Raw genomic sequence first — 20,926 nt, 5'->3', positions numbered from 1 at the left:
TCTATGGATTAACAAAATAGCAGGCGTTAAAAATATCTATAAATACAAAATGGATAATAAAAAAAGTATTTGTGTCCCGACTTTGGCATTGTATAGCCAACTTCTATAGAGAAATGTTTTGTTTACAAGCAAATGTCATGTTAAGTGATACATACGTGTGCATGCTTGCATCAAAAAGCCCTGTAGCAGAATAGCTATATGCTGATGTCCGGACATTGACAAACTTAGCAGTGAGTGAATGATTGCTGTGTAAACGCACAAGACTGATTAGCTATGCTCTTCTTCTGGCTATATCTATCTCTAATTTGTGATATTTTACCTTGGCTTGCTGGGTAATCAATCATCCGTTGTGATCTGCAATGTTGTAGAGGATAACCATCTTATTGCGTATTTGTTAACCCTTTAAGGCCTATATGGATAGGGATAAATTGAAATGTTTCTTACAGAAGAAATATGAAATGCATAAGCAAGCACACAATAGAAAGGGAACCGTTCGGAGATTACGGGAAAATGATTCGACCAAAGTTGAGGACACACATGAGACTCATTGTTGATAACAACATCTGAAAATGCTCTGGATACATTCAGAAACATGATAAGAGTATTCCTGGGGAATGTGGGGTAGGTGCAACATAAAACAAAAAAATGACAAGGGTTTGAGTGAGAAGACAAAGGGTTTGAGTGAGAAGACAAAGGGTTTCAGTGAGACGTGGCCACACACCTCACCAAAGTGTGCACAGTTCCTATGTCATTTAAATGCACTTTTATGACTCAAAGAATAGTCTTCCGGTGCTTTTTTTGGGGACTCCTAGCTGTGCCGTTGAGGAACTAGAGCAAGCACACTTGTAGTTGTTTTGTTTGGAAGACAACCCTGCACCCCCCCCGACCCATCACACAATTACTGTTGTTGTTCACGCAATCGAAAAACGGCCCATTACAAATCGCAATCTGGCTCAGGCGGGCATCATTGGAAAGCTTGTTCTATTGCCTACATGACTAGTTAAGTTATAAAATATAATCTTACAGTGATAGGCTTTCCACGAGGCAATTCAGAGAAACAAATTGTCATTTTGGTGCGCATAGAAAGGAGCCATGAGTGCATTCAGGTGCGTGTTCTTCACAATAGACCAACCCAGGCTCATTCTGTTCAGAACAACCCAGGGTATGACGCCACGTCATCTTGTAACTGTACATCAAACATACGGATCATGAACGCTGACACTGTATTTGACATGAGTTGCATGATTTGGAAATGTGAAGTGCACCTTGCTTGTATGACGTCAAAGCAGTATTTATTATAATCGTCAACGTCTCATCTTTTAAATGACATCGAGTCCTCTTAATATACAGCATTTCCATCACTCAGACAACAAAACATTAGCAAACGTTGCCCAATTAGCGGAAGAGATGGGGGGGGGGGCAAATTCTTCCTGGGGTGCACAAGTTTAGAACGTCTGTCAGTCAAAACCCATACAATGCTGTGAATCGCAGAGCCTGAGATCTGACGTCAATGATAGTATGTTACTGTACAGCCACTGTGTTCCAATTCAGGCGCTTATTAATGCCCAAATCTGCCATTTTCAACCCGTGTACAGTTACAAGTATATTAACTGACAACGTCAGATGCATTTTATGTATGTGTTCATATTCCCTTCAATGTAAACAAGCCCCTTTCTGATTCTAAACGGCGTGCACCTTTTCATGACGCGGCCAGGGAAATGGGTCTATTATGATGTTGTTCAAAAATGGGCTTGGTTCATTTGTGGTGATTACACCACTCCAAGACATGCCACAGGGGGGCAGTGTAGGCATGAGAACCTGTTTCTCATCTGGCGTTGGTACAGCATACTATCAGTAGATGCACGTCATCGCGTCGAACTGTGCATGTGCAGGCCGTCAAATAAAAGGCACTCCTTCGATATGAAGTTGTTTTTGTCGAAAATGAAAACGTGTTGGTTTGTCACTTTCACGAGGTTGGAGTAATAGCATGTTCAACTATGTAAGACATTGGCTATAATCGAGGTTGTGCCTTTAGATTTCGAGAAAAGTAACAACTCAAGTTAGAATTCCTCACTTCTCTCATTGACTTCTCAAACCCAAAACTCCAACCTGGTCTGTTTGGTCTGTTTCGCAAGCGTTCCCGGAAGTCTCGCGATGTTGTACCTCTTGGGTTTAGAAACTCTGTGATACCATGTCAGGTTTTGGTTCCAAAATATCTGGATCGCGTTCACTGTTCACTGGAGGGAGACAGAGGTCCACTAGTAAGTTATACCCTCTTTTTTGTGTTGTCACGAAACCCACAATGCACTACTTGTATTTTCTTACTGTATGTGTAATTAATATACAATTACAGCTCATCTCCCTCTCTTTATGAGGGCGAGGAGTTTCATAATAACCCCAGGCCAGATTTATCTGATGCCTGAATGATAGTAGACATGGACACTAAGTGGTGTGGCGCTTCTACAGAGACCCAGCCAGGGAGCCACTGTTGCATGTCAGGACAATAATTACCCCCAGGATTAGAGAGGTCTGGATGGGGCACAGGTGTCAGGCGATACCTGAATGTAACACTGGGGTAACTGTGACACCATGACAGCAATGGGACAATATAGATCCTTTGAATGTGACATACGTGACTGTGACATGTGTCTCCTCAGATCACGGGGGTCCGTAAGGAGAGGGCGAGTATTGGCCACCACTGGAGTGACGTTGGTTAGTTTTACAGCATTCATATAAAAGTACTGGTTGGCAAAGCTCATGACATCAAGAAAGAGAGGCATATTTTGCTATATTCATTTGATAGCTGTTTACTATGCTGGATCAACATGCCAGACATCACCCTCCTCCTCTTCCTCCACTGTCATAGCCTGACTGCACCTCCTCCACTTATTCCTCACCCTTCCTCCTCCTCCCAAAGTTGAGTGTGAGGGGAAGGAGGGAGGGTCTGCGCCTGGCGCCTGTACAGTACTTAGCGGAGTGAGAGAGGGAGGGGAAGTGCAGTGCCTCCTAGACTCTCCAGGCTAAAGAGAGCCTAGGGGCAACAGGGCAGCCTAAGGGGCAAAACGACTGCTTAGAGGCAACAGAAGAGCCCTGTTTGGCATGGCTCTGTTTCTGGATGGCTCCCAGTCCATGGGGACCGTGGGGGCCTATTACTGCTTGATCCGGAGGAGGTTCAAGAGGAGGCGCAAGAAACGCTCCGAGCGCAAAGGTACTCCTCTCCAGGAGGGATAGGCATTGTGTGTGTGTGGAGGGGAGTGCTCGTGTGGACTTGTGTGTGTGTGTGTGTATCTGTAGGTCTGTGATTTTTTTTTTATGTCACTACGTAACATTGATGTACTATTGGTTGATTGACGAATGCAAGGATTGCTCTTGTGTGCTTGTGTATTTGGTATTTACGGAGTTGTGAGCGTTATTACTGCACATGTTGTGTCTGAGAAAGATGCCGGCAGTTTTCAGATATTGGAAATATGCCATTGAGTTTGTGATAACAATATGGTGGAGAATTCAGGCATAGAAATGAACAATGTTGTGGTTGAGTGCCTCAAATGCACGTTAAAAGTTTTTGAGGCAAACCTGTATTTGTAGTAGAATAGTATTACCTTATTTTCCACAGAAACAGAAACATCTATTTGTGTTGTGGTATTTGTGTTAGAGGGATCAAGAACTGTGTTTATGTCACATATAATCTTGCTTACTTGGACTATTCTAGTAGCGGCTGCAGTTTTCTGTCATGCTAGGGTGGCAGACCGGCCCGGCCTCAGGCCACACATCTGTCATTTTCTCTATGGATTTAGCTTTTCCCCTTTAAACAGCACTATTGTTGTCGTACATTCAACTCTGAACAGTACTGTCAGTGCCACTCAGACTTCACACACTATATACAGTACAGGTTATGTATTCTGTCATTTTCTATGACAGGATACAGGCTCAGCCCCTTGCTTTGGGTGATGGCAATAGGCAGATATATTAACTTTCTGCAATGATGGTGGGAACCGGTATTCTATTGCAAGACGAGCAGATAGGAGCTTCAATTCAGAGACGTGTCCATGCGGAAAGTATAAACCCTCCTTCCACTCCTGGGCTTTAATCTCTGGAGCGGGGATACACCATGGTGACAGGCAGTTTTGTCTCTTTGCATACTGTAACGTGTCCCCGTCATACCCAGTCTTTGAGATCCAAAGCTCTACGAGAGAAAGGAGTATCTGAAAGGAGATGAGGAATGTGATGGTTAAGTTAAAATAAAATATATATATGTATCTGATGTGTTTGATTAATAAAAATACACATCTTATAATATTCCTGATGAGGAGGAACTCTTGTGCACTTGTTTCTTCAGTTGTTCACCCTGTATAGAGTCTGGAAGGTATAGACAGAAATAGCAGTAGTGTCTCTCCGCCATGCCTCGTTGGTCAAAGCCTATGGGGAAATTAATGTGTTTTTTTGGGGGGGGGTAAATGCTAAAAATAAGGTTTATGGTAAACAAAGCCTGAGGATATCTTCTATGTTTTGTTCTATGAGATAATCTTCACCAGCTAATGGTGCATTTATGTCATTTATGTCATTTTTAAAAAAGCACGTAAAGAACATAAAGGCTTCATAATTCATAAAGTCATGTTAACTGACAGATAGTGTCTCATAGAACAAAACGTATTAGATCTCATAAGGCTGTGTCAATCTCAGGCCTTATTTTTGGCGTTTACGCCAAAGCCCCATTCTTTCTCCGTTCATTTTCCCCTTAGGAATGTCTGAACAAACCAGAGGTAAATCGTTTCCGTTTTTTAGGAAAGGGAAAGGGGGATACCTCATCAGTCGGACAACTGAATGTCTTCAACTCAAATGTGTCTTGCGCATTTGACCCAACCCCTCAGAATCAAAGAGGTGCGGGAGGGCTCCCATAATCGACATCCACATCTTCGGCGCCCGTGGAACAGTGGGTTAACTGCCTTGCTCAGGGCGACAAGCTGGCGAGCGCTATAGACAATGTCTAACTATATAAGGAACTAGAGGAATCGAGTTTCCCCCCAGTCTTCCAATGATTTCTTGGAAGTGCTTGGTCTGATTCCTCAGAGCTACAAAATAATCTGTTGATGCATTACGAGGAAGGACGCCAGTAGGGATTATTGCTTTGTTGCTATAATAGTCTGTCAAGAGGTAAACAATGAGCTGCCACCTTGGCATATTAATCATATGAATGAATTAAAGGGTAGTTCAGCAGAAGCTTTTAATTATTAGACAAGTTTAATATTCTGGCATAAAGCCACCTCCTGTGACTGAATGAGTAAATCAAATCTATTGTAGTGGAACATTTAGTAAGTATATTTGGGACTGGAGATATTGTTGTCTCGCATTATCTGTAATGTGCTGTCTGCTGAAGTCATTTTCGTAATATCCTCGCTTCGTTGGCTTTTGACACGATTGCCAATGGCTGCTAATATTTCGGGGCCTAAATAACTCTGACGCTTACTCAGCACAAATCTCACATAATATTTGAATGCAGATTCCCTGTCTTCTTGAAACACTCAAAAGGCAACGCAGCAATTACTTTGGTCTCATTCTGTCCCATGTATAAAATACATAAATGTAGCTCTAACCCATTGTAAAAAAGGTAAATAGTTTTAAAAAAAATATATATAAATATCACTAAGATTTTTCCACTGTTTACACCCTGCACACTGGGAAGCGATGCGTACCGTCATTTCCGCTGAACCTTGATGCTAACTGGTGTGCGGCGAGGTGAGGTGAAGTTTGAGTGGAATCTACTAAGTGAATTCCAGACGAGGTAAGCGGACGGACGGGGCACGCGGCTGCTCTGTGAGACGTTACCTGGCTGCCCTGGGATGCTAAAGGATGTGTCTGCCTCAGCCGTACGCCATGAGCCTCTTGTCAGTCTGTCTGTCAGACGTAGCAGTATCCTCTTCTCTGATAGGTGGGGGTTGATAGTGATACTTGATAAGTGGCTGTGTTGTATCCAGATGATCCTGGTACCTTATGAACCCTAAGATAGCTTGCGTTCCATTCTAGGTGGTTCTAGGTATATGATTTAATGAACCTAGGTTGTGTTGTAGCTTTGGTACCAGCGCCACTATAATCAGTGGGTAAAATCCAATTTTGCACACACAAAATAAATTGGCCCATCCAGCGAAGGAAAGGCACCCTGTGTGAAGAATTCGATGAGAAACAGTGCATACAGTGACATGACCTAAATTGATCAACCCCATATTGGTCTCTAACAGTCAGGCCAACCCAAGCTGTACTGTGCAAGTAGGCTACTAGTAGGTCTGCTATTGAAATAGATAAATGAGGCTGTCAACTGAGTCCGAATATACGCAGGTGTCACACTGTTTCAATAGAAAAACAACATAAGCGGATGTTCAAAGTGACCTTTGAGGTCAGAATTTTTTGTGTCGTTACCCTTTCATTGAAGTGTGCAGGCACCTCGCACTGTTTGGTTAGCGGAAACACTGTTGCACATGAGATCGAGTTTGTACAACAAATGGCCACTGGATTAATGCAAATAATGGGGATATCATTCTGCCAGGTAGGCATAGGCTACTTTGTAGTTCACATTTAATTGAGAAGGTTTTTGGGAAAGCACTTTCATCTACCAGAAGACGTTTAGGGCCTGTCATTAGCGTCGCTATTTTGCCTGTTCCTTAATTGTTTGAAACCTGGCCGTTTTACGTCAGATTATCTTACAAAGACATCTTACGTCAAAGTAAATCCCACCATAGAAGCGCGGAAGCAATTATTTTATAAAGACGGCCTCATTTGCGTTCTCCTGTTCTGTTGGTTTTCTTCAAACCTTCTTTCGTTGTCCAGAAGGCATTATCCTCGTCATATTAGCAGCCCGTGATAGTTGTTGCATCTTTAGATCTCCCCTCTTTCTACGTTTCGAATGGATATTTCCGTCTATTGGAACCACTTTTAGAACATGTGTTTTCTGAAAATGTTGAAGAAATAGTAGTTTATCAACATTTCAAGCGAAACATTCTGATCCATCAGCCTTATTAATTGATACGGAATATACCTCCACCACGCTACCATGATACGCATCCTGGAGCTTAAGAAGTGAGCATACGCAATGCCCACTGAAAAATAAATACACATTTAGCGCATGTCACTGCGGATATATCCTCCACTACACCACGAACTATAATGCTACATGCAGCTGACCCTCTCAAACAGTGGCCACCTCTCCTTCCCCATCCCCCACCTCGCCCCTCTCCTGGGTAGTCGGCCTGTCTGTCAACATTACCTCCAGACCTGGTTAATCCAGGAGCCGTGAGGTGTGAAATTCAACATCTTACCCTTCCCTTCTCTCCATTCCCTCCCTTCTCACCCAGAGATAGAGGAGCACCTGGCCCGGCCTTGATGGCAGCGGCAGCGGGGGAAGACAGCGATAGTCATCTGTTGTGAGCTACGGGGGTAGTGGTGCGGAGAGAATGGCTGGGGATGGGAAGAGAGCTAAGGCAGAACTAGGCAGAGCTAGGAACCTGGAATCGCTCATCTGTCGTATACCTACCTGCTGAGCACCTGAAAGAAAATGGTGTGCCTCCTCAATGTACGGTGTGGGAGAGAGTACAAAATCACCTGCCTGAGTCTAGGAAGGTAACTGGCTACATGTGACACAGCTGGACCGTCACATGCAGGGCATTTACAATAGTAGCAATTTTCAGCACTGGAGGCCAGGGACCACAGGGCAACCCGTGATGGCGTTAAATGGATTTGATCCAACTGGCAGTCAGCCAGCTGGTTAGGAAGGATGAGGGACAGCTTCGGTGGGTTGCATCAAGGTTTCAGGACTCGGGGCAGCTAGAAGAATTTAACAGGAATATTGGCTTCCAGTCTGACCTGGTATTCCCAGAAAGATCCAATAATGTCAACTTGTGATTATGATTGTGTGTTCTGCCTTTGTCGTCATCAGGCCTGCAGACCAGAGGCTGAGAGATATAAGCCTAAGGTTAACCCTTGTTAACCCTTGTTAACCCTTGTTAACCCTTGTTAACCCTTGTTAACCCTTGTTAACCCTTGAGCATGACAGTGACAGACCCTCTGCTCTGCCTAGCCCTTAGAGTGCAGGTGAGAGGTGATGGCGTAGTGTGTGTTTGTGCCTGTGTGTGCGAGTTAAGAGAGAGAGGTGACTGAATACTGCATATGAATGCCAGGCTGTCATCAGCATAGATCTGGAGACTTTTCTCCCATTGGAGAAGACCCACAGGGGAGGCTGACTCCCCTCCCCCTGACCCTAGCCTGTTAAGTGACACTGATTAGTGTGTAGAATATATACAGCTTCCCTGTTGTCCCCTGTGCCATCATAAAGATTCCATTAGTTCCTATGGGGAAAATGGTAAAGGGACCGAAGACCTTGAAGACCAGGAGAGATTTTATTAGCTGTGTAGCAATGGGAGCACTGATCTATATTAGCTAAGACTACCATTTACAATAAAATGGACAGGACTCACCCTTACTAAGAAGGTTGGGGGGAAAAAACCTCAAATGTATTCCAGGTGACTACCTCATGAAGCTGGTTGAGAGAATACCAAGAGTGTACAAAGCTGTCATCAAGGCATAGGGTGGCTACTTTGAAGAATCTAAAATATAACATATATTTTGATTTGTTTATCACTTTTTTGGTTACTACATGACACCATGTGTGTTATTTCATAGTTTTGATGTCTTCACTATTATTCTACAATGTAGAAAATAGTAAAAAATAGAGGAAAGCCCTTGAATGAGTAGGTGTGTCCAAAATGTTGACTGGTACTGTATATCAGACAGATTGATATATACTGTAAATGCTTTTTGATTTAGTGCAGTTCAGGTTCAGCCCATTTCAAGGTTTAGACAGGTATTCTTTCTTCATTTGAGATTTTCATGTGACTACGCCCTAAATGTCACATTTCCATCGACTCCTGCAAAATGATTTTTCCCCCCCTTGGAACTTTCAGTTTAATAGCCACAACATTTGTAACTGACAAACTGAAAAAGGTCATCCAAAAAGGTTGATTTACCCAATTGCATTATAAGGTCAACAATTGTGGAATTTTAATAACATGTCATTGTTACATCTTCAATTAGCTCCCTCAGTTTGTACACTATTGCTGAGGAAAAGCTATGAACTAGCCTACTGCTCAGTTCCCTCTTGATCTGGTAGTTGATTGTGATTAATTTCATAGCCAATGAGGTACTATGTACAGTAGGAACTCTAGGAACAGGTACTATGTACAGTAGGAACTCTAGGAACAGGTACTATGTACAGTAGGAACTCTAGGAACAGGTACTATGTACAGTAGGAACTCTAGGAACAGGTACTATGTACAGTAGGAACTCTAGGAACAGGTACTATGGACAGTAGGAACTCTAGGAACAGGTACTATGGACAGTAGGAACTCTAGGAACAGGTACTATGGACAGTAGGAACTCTAGGAACAGGTACTATGTACAGTAGGAACTCTAGGAACAGGTACTATGTACAGTAGGAACTCTAGGAACAGGTACTATGTACAGTAGGAACTCTAGGAACAGGTACTATGTACAGTAGGAACTCTAGGAACAGGTACTATGTACAGTAGGAACTCTAGGAACAGGTACTATGTACAGTAGGAACTCTAGGAACAGGTACTATGTACAGTAGGAACTCTAGGAACAGGTACTATGTACAGTAGGAACTCTAGGAACAGGTACTATGTACAGTAGGAACTCTAGGAACAGGTACTATGTACAGTAGGAACTCTAGGAACAGGTACTATGGACAGTAGGAACTCTAGGAACAGGTACTATGTACAGTAGGAACTCTAGGAACAGGTACTATGGACAGTAGGAACTCTAGGAACAGGTACTATGGACAGTAGGAACTCTAGGAACAGGTACTATGGACAGTAGGAACTCTAGGAACAGGTACTATGGACAGTAGGAACTCTAGGAACAGGTACTATGGACAGTAGGAACTCTAGGAACAGGTACTATGGACAGTAGGAACAGTACTATGGGAACTCTAGGAACAGGTACTATGTACAGTAGGAACTCTAGGAACAGGTACTATGTACAGTAGGAACTCTAGGAACAGGTACTATGTACAGTAGGAACTCTAGGAACAGGTACTATGGAACAGGTACAGTAGGAACTCTAGGAACAGGTACTATGTACAGTAGGAACTCTAGGAACAGGTACTATGGACAGTAGGAACTCTAGGAACAGGTACTATGGACAGTAGGAACTCTAGGAACAGGTACTATGTACAGTAGGAACTCTAGGAACAGGTACTATGTACAGTAGGAACTCTAGGAACAGGTACTATGTACAGTAGGAACTCTAGGAACAGGTACTATGTACAGTAGGAACTCTAGGAACAGGTACTATGTACAGTAGGAACTCTAGGAACAGGTACTATGTACAGTAGGAACTCTAGGAACAGGTACTATGTACAGTAGGAACTCTAGGAACAGGTACTATGTACAGTAGGAACTCTAGGGTAACAGGTACTATGTACAGTAGGAACTCTAGGAACAGGTACTATGTACAGTAGGAACTCTAGGAACAGGTACTATGTACAGTAGGAACAGGTACTATGTACAGTAGGAACTCTAGAACAGGTACTATGTACAGTAGGAACTCTAGGAACAGGTACTATGTACAGTAGGAACTCTAGGAACAGGTACTATGTACAGTAGGAACTCTAGGAACAGGTACTATGTACAGTAGGAACTCTAGGAACAGGTACTATGTACAGTAGGAACTCTAGGAACAGGTACTATGTACAGTAGGAACTCTAGGAACAGGTACTATGTACAGTGGGAACTCTAGGAACAGGTACTATGTACAGTGGGAACTCTAGGAACATGTACTATGTACAGTAGGAACTCTAGGAACAGGTACTATGGACAGTAGGAACTCTAGGAACAGGTACTATGGACAGTAGGAACTCTAGGAAAAGGTACTATGTACAGTGGGAACTCTAGGAACAGGTACTATGTACAGTGGGAACTCTAGGAACAGGTAGTGGAACTCTAGAAACAGGTATTATGTACAGTAGGAACTCTAGGAACAGGTACTATGTACAGTAGAACTCTAGGAACAGGTACTATGTACAGTAGGAACTCTAGGAACAGGTACTATGTACAGTAGGAACTCTAGGAACAGGTACTATGTACAGTGGGAACTCTAGGAACAGGTACTATGTACAGTGGGAACTCTAGGAACAGGTACTATGTACAGTGGGAACTCAGGTACTATGGACAGTAGGAACTCTAGGAACAGGTACTATGTACAGTAGGAACTCTAGGAACAGGTACTATGTACAGTAGGAACTCTAGGAACAGGTACTATGTACAGTAGGAACTCTAGGAACAGGTACTATGTACAGTAGGAACTCTAGGAACAGGTACTATGTACAGTAGGAACTCTAGGAACAGGTACTATGTACAGTAGGAACTCTAGGAACAGGTACTATGTACAGTAACTCTAGGAACAGGTACTATGTAGGAACAGGTACTATGTACAGTAGGAACTCTAGGAACAGGTACTATGTACAGTAGGAACTCTAGGAACAGGTACTATGTACAGTAGGAACTCTAGGAACAGGTACTATGTACAGTAGGAACTCTAGGAACAGGTACTATGTACAGTAGGAACTCTAGGAACAGGTACTATGTACAGTAGGAACTCTAGGAACAGGTACTATGTACAGGAACTCTAGGAACTCTAGGAACAACAGGTACTATGTACAGTAGGAACAGGTATATGTACAGTAGGAACTCTAGGAACAGGTACTATGTACAGTAGGAACTCTAGGAACAGGTACTATGTACAGTAGGAACTCTAGGAACAGGTACTATGTACAGTAGGAACTCTAGGAACAGGTACTATGTACCGTAGGAACTCTAGGAACAGGTACTATGGAACTCTAGGAACAGGTACTATGTACAGTAGGAACTCTAGGAACAGGTACTATGTACAGTAGGAACTCTAGGAACAGGTACTATGTACAGTAGGAACTCTAGGAACAGGTACTATGTACAGTAGGAACTCTAGGAACAGGTACTATGTACAGTAGGAACTCTAGGAACAGGTACTATGTACAGTAGGAACTCTAGGAACAGGTACTATGTACAGTAGGAACTCTAGGAACAGGTACTATGTACAGTAGGAACTCTAGGAACAGGTACTATGTACAGGAACTAGGAACAGGTACTATGTACAGAACAGGTACTATGGACTATGTAGTAGGAACTCTAGGAACAGGTACTATGTACAGTAGGAACTCTAGGAACAGGTACTATGTACAGTAGGAACAGGTACTAGGAACAGGTACTATGGACAGTAGGAACTCTAGGAACAGGTACTATGTACAGTAGGAACTCTAGGAACAGGTACTATGTACAGTAGGAACTCTAGGAACAGGTACTATGTACAGTAGGAACTCTAGGAACAGGTACTATGTACAGTAGGAACTCTAGGTACTATGTACAGTAGGAACTCTAGGAACAGGTACTATGTACAGTAGGAACTCTAGGAACAGGTACTATGTACAGTAGGAACTCTAGGAACAGGTACTATGTACAGTAGGAACTCTAGGAACAGGTACTATGGACAGTAGGAACTCTAGGAACAGGTACTATGTACAGTAGGAACTCTAGGAACAGGTACTATGTACAGTAGGAACTCTAGGAACAGGTACTATGTACAGTAGGAACTCTAGGAACAGGTACTATGTACAATAGGAACTCTAGGAACAGGTACTATGTACAGTAGGAACTCTAGGAACAGGTACTATGTACAGTAGGAACTCTAGGAACAGGTACTATGTACAGTAGGAACTCTAGGAACAGGTACTATGTACAGTAGGAACAGGTACTATGTACAGTAGGAACTCTAGGAACAGGTACTATGTACAGTAGGAACTCTAGGAACAGGTACTATGTACAGTAGGAACTCTAGGAACAGGTACTATGTACAGTAGGAACTCTAGGAACAGGTACTATGTACAGTAGGAACTCTAGGAACAGGTACTATGTACAGTAGGAACTCTGATGATTTGGTTGGAGGTTTGGTCTTCCAGTTTGATACATCTTATGTTTGGATTGTCTCTCTCAACCTGTTGTAGGAAGGCAAATAAAAGTAGTGAGGTACAGACAGCTCCCAAGTGGCGCAGCCATCTAAGGCACTGCATCTCAGTGCTAGAGGGGTCACAGACCCTGGTTCGATTCCAGGCTGTATCACAACTGGCCGTGATTGGGAGTCCAATAGGGCGGCGCAGATTTGGCCCAGCGTCGTCCGGGTTCGGGTTTGGCCAGTGCAGGCCATCATTGTAAATAAGAATTTGTTCTTAACTGACTTGCCTAGTTAAATAAAGGTTAAATTTTTTTTTTTAAACAGAGTCTGTTCCTTTCCGTTCTCACATGCCTCCGTCTCCCTTCTACCATCTCATCACCTCACCATGGCACATCGATAAGTCACGCCTGTGGCTTGACGGTGCCTGGTCGAGGGTCCTATCCAGCGTGTCTAAAATGATATTTCACGGATAGAAAATGGAGGGTGTGAGAGAGAAATATATGCTGCCGCTGCTGCCGGCACAAAAAGCTTCCTTGAACATTGCCGGCAGCAGCAACACCTTATTTCCCCCCAGTCCGCCCAAACCCTGTGGATCGATCCATCTGCATTAGACCACCGAGGGGTGGCTCTGACAGTTGGTTTCAGAATTCCCCTCCAGCTGTGGTACTATTCCAATTCTAGAACCAGAACTTTCCCCAACTTTCCATTAATCAGTGTCTCCTCATGGGTTGTCTGGTTAGCTCTGACACCTCTGGCTGGTGTCTTCCTCACAGCGTCTCCCATCATCCTCGTCATGAGTTTAGCATTGTTTTCCTCTCTGATTGGATTTGAGTCAGCGGTTTATGGAGTGTGTTACCAGCTCTTGACAAGGGTTGATGATGGTTGACTGATGATTGAGAGCAGGGTACCAGGTGGTTAAATACATATTGTGGTGAACTTCATAACATTACATTTCATTTTTCCACATTTTCCCTCACAAAAAATTCAAGTTGTTCTTTTTCATCACCCGAAAGCATGGAATGGGTTTATCCTATCAGGGGACAATACCTCAGATTTTTAGGAAATATTGTTTTTAAATTTCCATAATAATATTCTTATTTTCTCTTATTTTCATAGGTGTTGTCAGCAAAGCAATGACAGAAGGTATGTTGCTCATATTGTCTCGTTCTATGCCCCTTCAACACACTTGAATGTTGTCCTGCCATTTCACCGCATGTGTGTGTGTGCGCTCACCTGCAAGCCTGCTTGTGTGTACAGGATACTATGAGCACATAACAAGAGTTGTAAGATATGTTCCGCCTGTGTACCTGTGTGCGGTGATGCGTGAATGTCTATGTATGTCGGAGACACGAGTGTATTCTTTGAAGGCGAACGACATCGGCACAGACATGGTAACTAGGTGTTGGTCTCTGGGGCCCAGGCTGTGTGAGATACTGTCTGTTTCTCCGTAGGACGTGAATGACAGGCTTCATACAGATCTATGTATCAGACATACAGCTCCAGACTCTCCTGGATTTCCTATTAAACACATGTCTCCACCACACAGACGGCATACGCTGCTATGGATACGGTACAGGAGAACCACATATTTGATGGTGGATCAGCAATGTAAATATGGCTGTAGCAACCTTTATGGCTTTGACATGTTGGTCTTTAGGATGAAATAGTGTGCTCGCATTGATTGGTTGATATTCATAGTCCTAAGATTCCCAACATTGATAACTTGAGGGATAGGGAATGTGGATAGCAATATGCTCAGATGTGTTGATGCTACATATCCGTGTAAACATACAGTTGAAGTCGGACGTTTACATACACTTAGGTTGGAGTCATTAAAACTAGTTTTTCAACCACATTTCTTGTTAACAAAGTATGGTTCTGGCAAGTCAGTTAGGACATCTACTTTGTGCATGACACAAGTCATTTTTCCAATAATTGTTTACAGACAAATTATTTCACTTATAATGCACTGTATCACAAGCCCAGTGGGTCAGAAGTTTACATACACTAAGTTGACTGTGCCTTTAAACAGCTTGGAAAATCCAAGAAAATTATGTCACGGCTTTAGAAGCTTCTGATAGGCTAATTGACATAATTAGAATCAATTGGAGGTGTACCTGTGGATGTATTTCAAGGCCTACCTTCAAACTCAGTTCCTCTTTGCTTGACATCATTTTAAAATCAAAATAAATCAGCCAAGACCTCAGAAATTAATTGTGGACGGGGGAGGCTTGCAAGCTGAAGAACACCATCCCAACCCGTGAAGCACGGCGGTGGCAGCATCATGTTGTAGGGGTGCTTTGCTGCAGGAGGGGCTGGTTCACTTCACAAAATAGATGGCATCATGAAGCAGGAAGATTATGTGGATATATTGAAGCAACATCTCAAGACATCAGTCAGGAAGTTCAAGCTTTGTCGCAAATGGGTCTTCCAAATGGACAATGACCCCAAGCATACTTCCAAAGTTGTGGCAAAATGGCTTAAGTACATCAAAGTCTAAAAACGTGTGGGCAGAACTGAAAAGGCGTGTGCGAGCAAGGAGGCCTACAAACCTGACTCAGTTACACCACCTCTGTCAGGAGGAATGGGACAAAATTCACCCAATGTATTGTGGGAAGCTTGTGGAAGGCTATCCGAAACATTTGACCCAAGTTAAACAATTTAAAGGCAATTCTACCAAATGCTAAACTTCTGACCCGCTGGGAATGTGATGAAAGAAATTAAAGCTAAAATAAATCATTCTCTCTACTATTATTTTGACATTTCACATTCTTAAAATAAGGTGGTGATCCTAACTGACCTAAGACAGGGATTTTTGACTAGTATTAAATTGTGAAATTGTGAAAAACTGAGTTTAAATGTATTTGGCTAAGGGTTATGTCAACTTCCGACTTCAACTGTATGCTAGCTAAAGTTCTTACAAGAAAACTTCAATTGTGTTTTAATGTGAAACCTTTTAACATGAATGGCTAACAGAGGCTATACAGGCTGTGGATACAATCCAGTGTTGATATCTGTGAGCTTTGACAGTCAACAGAATGCCACTCCAAATCCTTGAACTCTGTCTCCCTACTTCCTTTTTCTTCAAACGTGTGTCCACAAACTCACTCACAGATAACTACATTTGTTGACATTTTCTCATTCCCGCCCTCGCTAAATTCTGTCGCCCATTATCTTTGTGAGCGAATGACAACCTAAAGCCTTGGTCTCCGTCAATCCAACACACACAAAGCACGCAGCCGGCATTTCCAGAGAGGCGCCAGGGCTCGGCGGCCTGATAACATTGTCAGCGCTAATGTTCGGGAGGAAGGAGTTGAGTGGCGGCAGGGGGTACAAGGCCACTTCTTGTCACGCGGAGAGACGAGATTACACTGTTCAGGCTGAGAGAGAGGCTGGTTTGGTTAACACAAAAGCCAGCTCTGGTCTTCGTACAACCAAAGCCACTTAACAACAAGGCTTTCTTGGTTCTACTTGGTTCACTTATGTGATTTACTTATTATGGTGTGCACCGTTCACTGTTGTGTGTATAATTCTTGTGTGTCGTCCTACTAAGACTCTAAAACCAGGTCTTAGAAAAAACCCTGGGAAAGCTGACTGCCATAAAGAATATAGGAGGCATATGGTTAACAAAAGCACTCTGTATGTAGCACTGTGCAATACCATATGTGTCAAAGAAAGGAAGGTGAAGACCCTCTTCTCAGCCCTGTCCACCAGCGCCTAACACTAAGAGCAGCATTCATGTCCTGATGATTTCTCTTCCTGGAATGTGCATTGACCAACCTGCTGATTCTGGTTGTTGTTGTTCCCCTACATTGAATATTAGCTCAGCTGTGGCCACTAGCAGTCTACAGCTATGTATGTGGCCTAGGAGAAATATAGCAATGGGCACATTACCACACCATATGCTTATTGCTATGGTTCTGGCCAATTCAGTGGCCTGCTGTGCTAGGAGCTGTGCAGCACTAGCGCTGTCCATGGTGCTGACTGCTGACAAAGAGCTACTATATTCCTAATGAAACCTATTCTGGAGGCTATGGCAGCCATGGCCGCTGCCCTTTCTTTAATACCCATCTGGCTCCCTGCGCCTGACCATTATGAATCTGACACATGTTGAGCCAACAGCCACGCAGTTGCCTCCAGCACCATGTTAGTGGAATAGGACGTGGTGCAGCTGGGTGGCTGTAAGGGGTCTGGATGGATGATACCATTATAGCAAGGTTGGATATCACTAGCTACAGACACCTTGTTTCAGTGAGAGCTCATTTTGGCGCTGACACATGCTTCATCACTCAGCTAAACTGATCTGTTCATGCAGGGTCAAGGCAATATGAAACATCATAGACCTGGTGCTTCATTCAGCATTTGTCCGCTTGAAAGTGAGAGCAAACCAAACAAAGATGACATTTATACAAAGTAATGAGTAAGACTGTAACTTAACCCAGACCTCCATTAATCTTCAGTGATGCAAATATGACACTTCCTCTCCCTTGACCTCGGACCCCTGTCATGGAAAGGCCACTCTCCAGGAACTGACCGTTCAGTCACCACCCCCTACAGCCAGGAAAGCAAGGTCCCTAATCCCTAGCTAAGAGTGTCACAGTAAAACCTTCCCGTCAACGTTTGTTTCAGCCCAGAAAGCAGCGATGATAATTATCTGGTCATTCATTCATTCATTCATATGTTTCCTGCCTGGTGGATGACATGTAGAGTGGCAGTTTGGTGATTAACCTAATGTGAATAACCGCAGCGTCGCGTCCCTTATCGTCCTGGAAGGCGAGCGCTGCTGTCTCACGGTGAGCGCTACAGTTTAAGACGGGGAGGGGGGGGGGGGTTGCTAGGGAAGTGATGGCTCTCTGACAGGCAGGCAGGAAGGGGTAAGCAAAAGGGGTATAGGAAGAAATGTGAGCGATGTCATTTAATAGCTTAGACTCACTTCCCTTCATTGACTACAGCTCAGTGTTCAACACCATAGTGCCCTCAAAGCTCATCACTAAGATCCTGGCACAAAACACCTCCCTCTGCAACTGGATCTGGGACTTCCTGACGGGCCACCCCCGGGTAGTGAGGGTAGGTAGCAACAGATCTGCAACACTGGATCCCCTCAGCGGTGTGTGCTCGGTCCCCTCCTGTACTCACTGTTCACCCACGACTGCGTGGCAAGACACGACTCCAACACCATCATTAAGTTTGCAGATGACACAACAGTGGTAGACCTAATCACCGACAACGACGAGACAGCCTATAGAGGGAAGAGGACAGAGACTTGGCCGGGTGGTGCCAGAATAACAACATATCCCTCAACGTATGATGATTGTGGACTACAGGAAAAGGAGGACCGAGCACGCCCCCATTCTCATTGACGCGGCTGTAGTGGAGCAGGTTGAGAGCTTCAAGTTCCTTGGTGTCCACATCACCAACAAACTAGAATGGTCCAAACACACCAAGACAGTGGTGAAGAGGGCATGACAAAACCTATTCCCCCTCAGGAAACTAAAAAGATTTGGCATGGGTCCTCAGATCCTCAAAAGGTTCTACAGCTGCAACATCGAAAGCATCCTGACTGGTTGCATCACTGCCTGGTACGGAAACTGCTCGGCCTCCGACCGCAAGGCACTACAGAGGGTAGTGCGTACGGCCCAGTACATCACTGGGGCTAAGTTTCCTGCCATCCAGGACCTCCACACCAGGTAGTGTCAGAGGAAGGCCCTAAAAATTGTCAAAGACCCCAGCCACCCCAGTCATAGACTGTTCTCTCTACTACCGCATGGCAAGCGGTACCAGAGCGCCAAGTCTAGGACCAAAAGGCTTCTAAACAGTTTTTACCCCCAAGCTATAAGACTCTTGAACAGGTAATCAAATGGCTACCTGGACTATTTGCATTGTGTGTGTCCCCCTTCCCCCTTCTCAACCCCTCTTTTACACTGCTGCTACTCTCTGTTTATCATATATGCATAGTCACTTTAGTTATACATTCATGTACATACTACCTCAATTAGCCCGACTAACCGGTGCTCCCGCACATTGGCTACCGGGACTTCTGCATTGTGTCCCACCATGCGCCAACCCCTCTTTTACGCTACTGCTATTCTCTGTTTATCATATATGCATAGTCACTTTAACCATACCTACATGTACATACTACCTCAGGGGTGGCAGGGTAGCCTAGTGGTTAGAGCGTTGGCCTAGTAACCGGAAGGTTGCGAGTTCAAACCCCCAAGCTGACAAGGTACAAATCTGTCGTTCTGCCCCTGAACAGGCAGTTAACCCACTGTTCCCAGGCCGTCATTGAAAATAAGATTTTGTTCTTAACTGACTTGCCTGGTTAAATAAAGGTAAAATAAAAAAAAATTAAAATAAATAAAAAATCAGCCTGACTAACTGGTGCCTGTATATAGCCTCGCTACTGTTATTTTTTTAGTTCTTTACTTTTATTTTTGTTCACCTAATACCTATTTTAACTTACACATTGCACTGTTGGTGAGGTCCTGTAAGTAAACATTTCACTGTAAGGTCTACACCTGTTGTATGTGGCGCACGTGACAAATAAACTTTGATTTGATTTGACTCAATAAGGTGGCAGTTGCAGAAGCGCTGTCTAAGTGAACGGTTTCTATTATCTACTATTATCTACTCTGCTTTCAGGTTGACTACAACAACCAACGTGCCCGTTTGCTCCCAAATAGTATTGTCTTTTCTCATTGTCATTGAATGAGAAAAGTTGTAAAAAAGCAAAAACTTTTCAGTTGGACATTTTTGATGTGTTCTATATCGAGTTGTGTCTGCACCCGCTTCTTCTTGAAAGTGTCATTACCGAAGGGATATATGGAGTCTGTATTCCTCAATCACTCCGCCTGTAGTGGCTGGCCTGATTGGATAGATTTAGCAGGCTGCTTTTCTGTGGGAATGCTTATCAAATGCAACCGCTTCAAGGCAACGGCACCAGATAAATGCTTCTGCGGCAATCACAGATCATCTCCATTCAATTCCCTCCCTTTTCTCTCATCTGCAGGAGGACTTAGCATTTGGTTCCTTTTGAGAGAGGGGACACCAATTATACTGTCCCGGTCTATGTGAAGTATTTATATCAAAATATTATTGTTTCTATTTGAAACCCTCAGTCATTTATTTCCCCCTCAAAATAAATAACGTGTGACGAGATTACTCCAGTAGTGTTTTGAAATGGTATGTTTGAGCAATAGGTGCTGCTGTGGTCCTAGTTGGATATATCCACTCTCTGAAACTCTGAAAATGTGCATTAGAAATCTCTGCTTCTTTCCGGGCCTATTTGCAATTGTCCTTCAAGGGTCTCTCCCCTCTCTTCTGAAGAAGAGCTGTGTGGACAACACTGAGTTTCTGTGGCCCGCCAATGCAATTGCTTTTCCCCCCTCAGTGTTCCTATGGGGGGGGGACAGAATACAAATCTAACACCCTATTTAATCCCACAGAGAGGAATAGAGAGAATAGGTGACTACTTTTCCACGTTTCTTGGCTTTGGTCAAGATAGATTGTGGAGATGAGTATTGGGGAAACGACAGTATGCCCGATACAATACAGCTTGTATTGACTGACGTGTAAAACTGTAGATTCAGTCACTATTTTGTTATATGATTTCCTCGGCAAACGAATATGTGCAACAGCTTCCTTATTAATGCTCTGTGACTGTAGGGTTGATTGGCTGGAGAAATGCCTAGTGTAAAATTGAACAGGTGAGTTAGATTAGCTTAAGGCTGTTTCTCTGTTTTACGATTATTATATTGATTTACTCTCTCTCCTTTCTCCTCTCTGTTACTTTTTGCTCCGTCTGTTTGTGGGTTGATATAGTATCTGAGATTAACACCACGAACAGTAGTTTCCTCCCGATGGCAGGGGTATATCG

General features: G+C 43.6%; 1 protein-coding gene across 2 annotated transcripts in view; it reads left to right on the top strand.

Annotated features, from left to right (window-relative positions):
* Positions 1–3,000: 3,000 nt before the first annotated feature.
* Positions 3,001–20,926, top strand: part of LOC135543561 (double-stranded RNA-specific editase 1-like) — a 33,135-nt gene continuing 15,209 nt past the window's right edge. The window contains exons 1-2 of one of the 2 annotated variants that reach the window (XM_064970933.1): positions 3,001–3,208; positions 14,167–14,193. In XM_064970933.1, the coding sequence (XP_064827005.1) occupies positions 3,100–3,208; positions 14,167–14,193 (136 nt within the window). In that variant the 5' untranslated portion in view covers positions 3,001–3,099. The remainder of the gene's footprint in view (positions 3,209–14,166; positions 14,194–20,926) is intronic. The other variant, XM_064970934.1, reaches the window with a different exon arrangement.

The sequence above is a fragment of the Oncorhynchus masou genome, chromosome 7 (assembly GCF_036934945.1).
Source record: "Oncorhynchus masou masou isolate Uvic2021 chromosome 7, UVic_Omas_1.1, whole genome shotgun sequence".
NCBI lineage: Eukaryota > Metazoa > Chordata > Actinopteri > Salmoniformes > Salmonidae > Oncorhynchus > Oncorhynchus masou.
This window is presented reverse-complemented; position numbering and strand designations above follow the sequence as displayed.